At 42.6% G+C, this 10,138-nt stretch overlaps 1 protein-coding gene across 2 annotated transcripts in view; it reads left to right on the top strand.

Annotated features, from left to right (window-relative positions):
* Positions 1-10,138, top strand: part of pik3c2a (phosphatidylinositol-4-phosphate 3-kinase, catalytic subunit type 2 alpha) — a 45,446-nt gene continuing 35,308 nt past the window's right edge. Inside the window, exons 1-2 of one of the 2 annotated variants that reach the window (XM_078256583.1) lie at positions 1-106; positions 5,313-6,549. In XM_078256583.1, the coding sequence (XP_078112709.1) occupies positions 5,395-6,549 (1,155 nt within the window). In that variant the 5' untranslated portion in view covers positions 1-106; positions 5,313-5,394. Of the gene's footprint in view, positions 107-210; positions 316-5,312; positions 6,550-10,138 lie in introns of those variants that run through there. The other variant, XM_078256584.1, reaches the window with a different exon arrangement.

Genomic DNA, 10,138 nt, shown 5'->3' with positions numbered 1-10,138 from the left:
ACTCCGTGTAACCACCTCAACAGGAACTGACGTCTCTTCGGTGCAAGTGGATGGAAAAAAAATGCAGCTGCAGGAAAAATGGCTCCAAACACCACACCGCTAAAAGGTGAGACATTTACCTTTTTACAGTAGATGTCTGCGTGCTAAAGTTTTAGCTTGTAGTTGCCTGAAACCGGTAGTTGCAACTCCGTTGTATCCAGCCGTTCCCCGTTTGATAAAACCTGCATTTCTTCCTTGTTGTGGGCAGGACCGAAGCAGTTGCCTGGGTACTTTTAAATTAATAAATCAGTGCCCCTCAAAGTACGGAGTAGTCATGTAAGTTATCTTTGTGTTGCTAAATTCGGTTTACGTTTCTGTGAACGATATGTTTGTCTATTTTTGAGTACCGTTTTGTTAGGTTTAGCGGCTAACTTAGCATCAACAAAGTCAAAAGTTAAAGTTCCAACCGCTATCAAAAGTATCAAGAAGTAGTATTTGATCGGGCTAGTAGCCGGGTTGACGTTAGTTTGCTTGTTGACTTTCTTATTATCTGTTGAAAGTCAGTCCTATCTGATATTAGCAACCAGCTAGGTCCTATTTTAAGATGTGTAACGCTACAATGTGAGAAAAACAAACGTTCATGCGATTTATTGACAGTTCACAACGCATCATTTTGTGTCAGGTGAGCATCAGCCGACAGGTTAGCTCGCTGACCGAGTTTTATTAGTTAGTAAACCTTTAACGTTGTGTTTTAAAGCCTAACGTTACTGCTCATGTATTCTGCAGCGTTAGCTTCTAACAGGCTAAAACGACATATCACATTTCCTTCGGTTAAATTTATGTTGAATATCTTCCAATAAGTGATTTTACAGTACCCCCAGTGCTAACCATGAACACTTGGTGTCAGATGAAACAGTGTTTAACCCCAAAGTCATTCGAGGGAACATTTTAGATTTCTATCTAATTAAAATGCAGGGATTAACATTATATAGTCTGAATAACAAACGTACAAGTCTTCTTTTAGATGACAACTAACTAGAGAGGAAAACTCACACACACAGCAGGAATTCAAACTGAATATGACCTGCTTGTGTGTAGTGATCGCATGTTACTCTGCTTATGACAGTCACCAAATGTGCAATTCCGTGTTCAATTAAAGGTCTTACAGTAGGTGTTACTTTAGATGGACGTGTGAATATAAGAATAGGACACAATTGTTGTCAGCATTAGCCTGCTGGCCAAGTGAACAACATTTGGGATTTCACTCCCCCGGTGGTCCTGTCAGTTTTTGTTTCTTTTTGTAGACTTAATGTTCTGCACAGGCGAGCCTTAGCAATAGACATTCCTGTACAGGAAAAAAATAAGTTTTACTGTATTGTTAACTTTCCCAACAACCAAGACAACATATCTTAGAAATCTATAAACTTGACCTGGTTACTTATTTTCCTTTTTAAAGATGTTGTACTGTACTTTGATCGGCTGTACAGTGTATTGCTAACATCGGCACTTTTGCACAGCCACTGGAAGGAAAAACTCTTACTTAGTCCCATTAGGTCTTGATAAGTCAACAAATTTGGTCTTAAACAATAGTCAGGTGCCCATATAAAACCTGTTTTGCTTGCTGTAATCATTCCTCCTGTCATTAAAATATCCCGTCCTAATGTGCTTTAAATAGAATAGATGGGGAGAAAATGCACAGTCTTCATTCTGTGCCAAAATGTATTCCAGTGTATCTGAAGCAGTCTGAGTAAGTATAGTCTCGTATTGCCAATGCTATCTCCACCGCGCTGTGGATATCTTTCAAACTTAGTCTTTTTACTACAAAATCCCCCCTTTGTGTTTCCTCGGGCAGTCTCTTGAGAGTAACACAAACAGGGGTTTGTATACTAAAATGACAAACTTTGCAAGATATCCACTCGATTTGACTTTGCATCAAGTTGGCCTGTACTTTGGATTGTATTTTTGCACAAAACAAGGACTGTGGATTTTGTCCCCCATCACTATGAAATTGCTTAAAGAACGACTCTCTTCAGAGTTAATATGAACAGGAGAAATTACTACTACAACAAAACCTGTTGCAATGTATAAATGGACACCTAACTGTTGTTTTAAACGAGACTTGAACATTTTGGAACCTATTCTTTAATCTCTAATTGTAATGTAAACCCCCCAAGTTTCAGAATATATCCAATATGTCTGAATTTTGGCGATATATATATTTTACATTTGATGGAATGATTCTGCCATAAATGGAATGGTTTGAATATATTTAAACATAATTTAGCTTAATTGAAAATCTGGAACAAGCTGATAAAGAATGTATATGTGATTCTGTCAGACAGTGCGAAATAAGATGACTTTACAACCTTAAATCTACCTAAAGGGCAAATTAAACCAAACTGTTTGTTAAGGGGTTAACAAAACCATGATTTGTCAAACCATCAAGCACATTATCTGGAAACTCTTCAGACCCTCCAGTCCAATTTGTTATTCTGACCTCAGCATCCTTAAATCTTTTCACTCAAGGATTTTCATTGGAGGCTCATGGATTGGGTATCTGTTGTCTCCTGAATACTTTAAAAGTAGTAATGTCATGTTGAATTACGCTCTTACAGGACCTGGACTCTGCCATCCTTTGCCATGGTGCAGTGCAACAGAGTATTTGTCTTGGCTGCAGTTGGCTTTTCTCCATAAGTGGGACATTCCTCCTTTGTATGTCTCCTGTTGCCATATATGGACTTTAAGCATATGGCTATCTTGATTCAGGATCTTCTGTGTTTAGCCGTGGTTTTGGTTATCTTAGTGTGGCTTGAGTCCCGTTGAATCTGAATCTGAAACATCATCGCCCCCTTGTCGTTTTCTCAGCCTTTCTTGAATTGGAACTATATTGGATTGAGCGGTCCAATCTGCAATGATCTACAGTGCAAACAAAACAAAAAATCAAGAATCACATTATTTAGTTTCTCAGATTGACCCAGTGTTTACATACTTACTTAGGAACTCTGCTGTTTATTGCCTGGCTCATTGTGTTAACTGGACACTTGGCAGTAACAGTAAGGGTCTCTGACCTTTTGGTTATGGAACCGTGACTTAAACTACTAAGCGCCAGTCTGTCAGAGCACGCCTTCTAACTGTGTGCAAAATCAATAATATTCGGATGAACTGCTTTGGTCAGAGCATGTGACATTTTTGCACAGAATTAAGTCGTCAGTGACAGCAGGCGCCAAAAGATGATGATCTTTTCTTTTATGCATTTAGTGTCCCAAAGCTGTGTTCTTGGCAAAGTTGGCACTAAGCTCTCCTAGTCAAATGCTTAATGAATGCAGCCACATTGTCACTGCCTGCTGGTGTTAGCACAGCTGATAATACAATCTTGGGCCATGGTACTAACATAATGCTAACAGAGTGAGAGAAAGCCAGAGGAAGAGAGAGAGAGAGACCCTTTGGGCTGCTTAGCATGCCAAATTCCTCAGCTGCACAATAGTGCTAGGCTAGCCTGAGCCCCAGCACAGCCAGCCCTCTCCACCACAATGGGAGGGGAAGCTCAGGAGAGGCCGGTGACGCCTGGGGAGGGAAGGAACTCACTCAACCCTGAGGCTGTGATCGGTCGATGAATGGTCGCTTTGAGAAGGCGCTGTGTCATTTTAGGACCACAAGACACTGTTTTTCTCATCTTATAGACATGTGGTACCCTTGGCACCTTCCTGTTGTGGGCTAACCAAAAATTGTGAAAATTATCAAGAATGGAAGATGCCCTCGTTTGGCATCAACTTTGGGTTTTTGTGGGTTAGTCGGAAAAACCAAGCAGTTTGATGACATCACCTTGGCATGGGAGAAAATAGTTGGCAGATTAATTGATAATAAAACAATTATTGTTTAGTGGCTGTTACACAGCACACAGCTTTGTGAGTTAACTGCATGCCAATAAGTGGTGTGAGTCATATGTCAACTCCTTGTTATATATCATTTGCACAATCGTTTGATTTAGTCTTTTTTCGGCATGTGGTCAGCCCGGCTCCTTGGTTAAACAATTGCATTGTGCACGTAGCAATGTCAGAATCAGAATCAGCTTTATTGGCCAGGTTTGCATAAACAAACAAATTTGACTCTGGTGTTATCTTTGCTCTCAAAGTACAACACTCACTTAACATATATAGAATAAAAACAGAAAGGACAGTAAGAAATATAAAAAAAAATACTGTTAAGTATGCAGTATAACAATACAATAGAATTTATAAAAATATACAATAACAATTGAAGCGAGGGAAGGAATAGTGCAATCTCAGTATGGTCTGAGATTTAAGATTGAAATATAAATATAGTGCAAGGCAGTTCAGTGCAATGGTAATATATTAATAACAATATTGTAACTGTAAGATTGAACTATACATGGAGAACAGTGTTGATTGACTTTGTTCAGTGTAAAGGTGGGGGCTATTTCTGAGTGTTCAACAGAGTGACTGCTTGGGGAAAAAACTGTCTCTGTGTCGGCTGGTTTTGGCAAACAGTGGCCTATATCGCCTACCAGAGGGAAAGAGGGGGAACAGTTTGTGACATGGATGTGAGCGGTCTGCAGAGATTTTTGCTGCCCTTTTCCTGACCCTGGACCGGTACAGGTCCTGGATGGAGGGAAGGTCAGGTCCAATGGTCCTCTCTGCAGCCCTAATTGTCCGTTGCAGTCTGGCCCTGTCCCGTTTGGTGGCTGAGCCAAACCAGACAGAGATGGAGGTGCAGATGACAGACTCAGTGATGGCTGAGTAGAAAGTGGTCAGCAGCTCCTTAGGCAGATTAAACTTCCTTAGCTGTCGCAGGAAGTGTAATCTTTGCTGGGCCTCTTTCTGGACAGAGTCAATGTGGGGACACCATTTTAGGTCCTGTGAAATGGTTGATCCCAGGAACCTAAAGGAATTCACAGTGGACGCTGTGTCGTTCTGGATGGGTGGGGGGAGAGGAGATAGAGGAGAGCTTGTTGTGAGGGAGCTGATCAATTTACATGTCATGAACATGCTGAAAATGTAACCTGTGCTTGTTATGTCAATAATTGATGCCCTTGACTCCAAAACAAGCGCAAGTAATTATTGGCTATGTGTTTGACAAAATTGGCAGCAAGTCAATAAGCAATCGAAAGCCTGGTAACAGCAACTTCTTTTGACATAGGCTAGATTCTGTCCACATCCAGTCAATAAAAATGTTTGTGTGACTGGGAATTATAAATAATATATTTGTGGTATGATTTGCTAGTATAACCTCAAAATGTTTCTAAATGATATACCGACTGCTTTGACCCCCTCATGATGTCAATTATCGAAATGTTTTTTTCCCCCCTTTTTAAGGTGTTTAAAGATTTGCTACGCAACCCTTTGAGCCACACTGACTTAGAAGCCGTCATACTCATGGCACCTTCCAGTTGACAGAATGGCCCAGATATCGAGTGGTAATGGGTTCAAGGTGGATGTCCCCCAGCCAAAGGGGGTTGTGGGTAAAGAGGAAGCCCTCCGCATGGAGGAAGAAGCTTTTGCAAAATTGCGAAGGGATAAGAGGCACACTCTTTCAGCTTCAACATCCTCATCTTCCTCTGCAGCATCCTCATCCTCCTCAAAACCGCAACCATCTAGATCTACCACTACTGCTCCTCTACCTTTACCCTGTACTAGTAGACCTGAAAGAGACCTCATTGTCTTCCCAGAGACCAAGAAGCAGGCAGAGCAGGACAAGTTCAGGGATATCGACGTGGACAAGCTGACCAATGAGGAACTTGAAAAGCTCCTGCTGGATGAAAACTTTGGGGTTAACAGCAAAGCGCCCCGTCCCTCATCGCTACTGGGGTTTAACTTCAGTGCCTCCTACCCTGGAGGCCATCCATGTAGCTCCTCTCCTTTCCAGAGTGGCCAGTGGACACCTGTTCTGTCCACACCATCTAACTCTAGTGTGTCCACTTCCACCCATCAGCCTTCCCCAATGTTCCCCTCTGCTCCATTTCCCAAACCAGGCACATTTCAGAATGGCTTCACTCCAACCATGTCGCCCTTCATGGCCCTGACGGCACAGCCAACATCCTTCATGGCCTTCACTCCCATCCAGCCTGCTGCTGCCATGGTCTTCACACAGCCAGCAGTGGACCCAGAGATGGCCAAACTGTTTGACAAGATTGCCAGCACCTCAGAATACTTGAAGAATGGCAAATCGGCCAGCACTGACCTAGATTCCTCTCAAGCGGGCACAGCTTCTCTGGCGCCCAACCCACCACCCCAGCAGCCAGCAGCGATGGAATCTTCTAGCATCAGCCGCTTTGACTGGCTCGATCTGGACCCACTCACAAAGCGTAAAGCTGAAAACGAGGAAGCATCCCTGGCATCAGGAGACACTGCACAGACGGTACCAGGAGTCGCAGGGGATCCTTGGGATGCAGTTCTTGAGACTGAAGGGAACAGTAGTAGCAGCAGCCCCCCGCTGGAGGTGAAAGCATCGCTGTCAGTTCGAGGGAGGAGAGCATCAACAGGAGCGGCTGTCACTAGGAGTCACTCGCTCAACATCCCAGGGACCTCCTCACAGCACAAACCAAACAATCAGGTAGGATCGCAGTAAAATGTAAATGTTTAAAAAAAATGGAACTCTTTTCTTACCTTTTACATTTCAGGGAAAGTCTGCAGAGACTTCTATAGGCCTTTTCACAGTACACATTTTTGCATGTCATGGCAGGAATATTATTAGCACAATTTTCTGCCAATGCTTTTGTAAATTTACATCAGGAATGTCTGTCTACTGTCTTGCCGGTGCTCTGGAAAAAAAAGACAATGTCACATACTTGCACCACATCAAGATTTAGTTGTGGGGTTGTTTGCTGATGTTGTCAGACCACTGTAAATTAAATCCGAACAAACCACACCCACAAACCACACTCACAAAGTTCTGATGATTTGAGATTAGCTTCAAGTGTTCTGTTTCACATTCACATATTCACACCTTGAGGCTGCACTGTTCAGTTGCAGTCTTTTTAGCTGCTGAACCAGTGGGCTGACTACCTTGCCACTTAGCCACTACCAGTCGTTTGTCATCCCCAACCATGTTTTCTTATCCAGACCAGAGATTTTAACACGTTACCTGCTAGTTACAACATTCGGTTTTTGCACACTATTGACAGCATCACTGCATTGCAGAATAAATTACTATATAAAACCACAAGTCTTACAACATGAGCGAGTGGGAATAAAGTTTAGTCAGAACAGATGCTGGTGGACCTTCTTGTTCGCACAAAACGCCCATCAAAGTCTTGCTTACAACTGCATGTAGTGTGTGTATACTCCTCATCCATTCACTAGCACAAGCAAAACATCCACTTTACTTCTGATCCCTGTAATTAAATGTTTCACTGTGGTTAGCTACCCACTGTTTCACCCCACAATTTCCTCTCAACCACATTTTGTGATTAATTTTGCCATGCAAGACATGAGTGATCTAATTTCTTGTGATGAATATTTAGACCATTCATTTGGGACAGTGCTGTGGGCAAGTGGCATAGAATATTTTGCCTCTAACCCCCCCCCCCTCCTCAACACCAAAACTAAACAACCATCTGTCATTTGGCTGGCAGGTCTGAGTTGAGACAAGACGAGCATCATATGGCGCTTACCCACTGCTTCGCCCGCGGTGCCCCGTCCTCCTTTTTCCATTGCAGATTTAGTCTGGCGAGCGTGGCTGGTCGTCATAGCGACCTAACGCCACACACACACACACACACACACACACACACACACACACACACACACACACACACAGAATGTCGAAGGTGTGTTGTCTTTCTCAGCATGTGGCTGTTGCCACAGCCAGAAGACAAATTTTGTTTCAAAAGAAGCTGGAGGCAGCAAAAAAAATAAAAAATAAAACACCGCTGGCTGAACTATTTAAAAATGGCGGGTTTGTTCAGGACACCCCCGTCTGTCACTAGCAATGATGACGCAGTGATTAGTGACGATTCTCTCTGACCAATCAGTAGTCTGCAGGTTTTCACGTCACCTTTTGGTATCGCCTCAGCTCGCTTGGAACCTCGACGGAGGTGATACTAAAAAAAAAAGTACCTGTTGGCAGGTACCAGGGACTATACAATACTTTTTTTTTGATACCAATTTCATAAAACAAAAAGAAATTACAACATTACACGTTACGGCACAAATCTTTTTATTTATTTTTCAGCTCCTACCATGTGAGCCCCGTCTCTGTGCGTAACGTAGTTTTCCCTGCCTGCCTCTGCGACATGTAACTTTAAACAGCCAATCACAAACATTATTCGATCTTGGTAGAAGCATGCTGGATGCTTATTGGCTCACTGACGCTGATGAGATTTACTCCTTAGGTATTGAAATTGGGTATTGAATGACGAGGCATTTTTTAATACTCAATACTTTAGAGGCAATTCGGTCGGTGACTAAAAAGTATTGAATTCGGTACCCATCCCTAATTACCGCCCTCTGCAGTTGGTAGAAATGTGTATAGTCACCCCTGTACTTGAGGCATGCATATCCCTCCTAATACACATGCTGGCATAGTACAACATACAAACAATACTGGGACCCTCTCATTAAGAGATTGCTTTACATTATCACTAGTGGTCAAAATCTCATGGAGTACTTTTAAGGTCTGGAGCTATTCTATTGGACAAGATGCCTGCTTCCGGCTCATTGTGTTTCTCTGTGTCACGACCAAACAGTTGGTCTCTGTGGTATGGTTCTCATGCCAAGGTGATAATTAACCTTACAGCAATGTGCAAGGTCCTTATTTCCAACATGCCCCATGGTTGCGGAAAACCAGGAAATTTGGCACTATGTGAACTCGGTGTTTGGAAAGATTATGGTACAGTAGTACAGTCAAAAAGTGTAAAGAAACTTTGTGAAACAGGTCATAAACGTGATCAGCCGAGGGCAGTTTCAATGTACTCTTCCAGTAGGTCTTTCAAGTCCATGTGTGGAACTCACTCTACAGACATATACTTTGCTACTCATCAAACGCAACTTGTCAGGTTGATCCTGTACACAAAGCTGTGTCTTCCAGGGTTGAGGAATGTCTCTTCCCTTGAAAGGATGAAACAGTACTGTGTTTGTTTACACTAGCCTATATGTTATGTCTAGGTTCAAGCCTGTGTTTGTTGGTCAGACCATCGTGTTGTGTAACTTGAGCCTTTTTAGCTTGGTGTTCTTCACATAAGTCTCTCTACACTCTCACTTTGTAATCTGCATCCATTATCTGCAATCTTTGTGTATGTGAGGCTGAGGTGGTATGTGTGGTAACTCGCTCCCCTTGTTCCATCTGCTTGCCTGCCAGTCGGCTCCCATGTAGTTATAATCGGGAACAAGCCTGTACAGCTCCCCTATGCCCCACAGCAGCACCAGAATGACCTAAGAAATTGCCCCATACGTTGCTGTGCCAACTCTTCTCTCATTTGGACTCAGGGGAGAGAGAAGCTGTATTTCCATTAAGTTTGGATAGCTGTGACATGCCGTACTTTGAGCAACTCTGATACATCCTGTGATGAGGGCAAATAAGACAGTATTGCTTCACAATAAGAGTTCCAGTAGTTTGTGTGGGCACTTTTTTTTTCATGAAGCAATAGTTTGAAATGTTCAGTTTGCATTACCAGTAGCTCAATACAGCAACTACAGCTCCAACCACACAGCAAAAGAGAACAATCAGAAGACAGTGAGGCTGTAAGAACAGTTAGAGGCGCTAGAGCTAGAGGCGCATACGAACAGGAACATGGAAGAAAAACTAGACTTCCAACCACAGACACTGCAATACCAGCAGGAGCTACTAGCCCGCCTTAACAAGTCTGTTTAAAAAAGGTGCTTTCTCTTAGTTACTTGCATGGACCACACGTATTGAGCAAGTCAGATTGCAATAATGACAGAGCTCGGTTGAGGGCAGAGTGTTGTCTAGGTTTGGCCTTGCTTTTCAAGAAAGACTTAAGATATAACAGTCTCCTGAAAATAGTTTTTGTCTTACTTCCCTTAAAAGACGAAACCAATGTTTTGCATGGTTTCTGCTTACATATGCATTTACATTGCTGCAAAAAACATTTTTCAAAACATGCAGTTGTGTTGTAGATTGTTGAGTTGTTTTCCTACCATTTCAGACAGCCTTTGGTTTCAATTCATTTCACTATGGAATT

The sequence above is a fragment of the Sander vitreus genome, chromosome 8, assembly GCF_031162955.1.
Source record: "Sander vitreus isolate 19-12246 chromosome 8, sanVit1, whole genome shotgun sequence".
Taxonomy (NCBI): domain Eukaryota; kingdom Metazoa; phylum Chordata; class Actinopteri; order Perciformes; family Percidae; genus Sander; species Sander vitreus.
The sequence above is the reverse complement of the archived record's forward strand: the minus strand, read 5'-3'. Positions and strand labels throughout refer to the sequence as shown.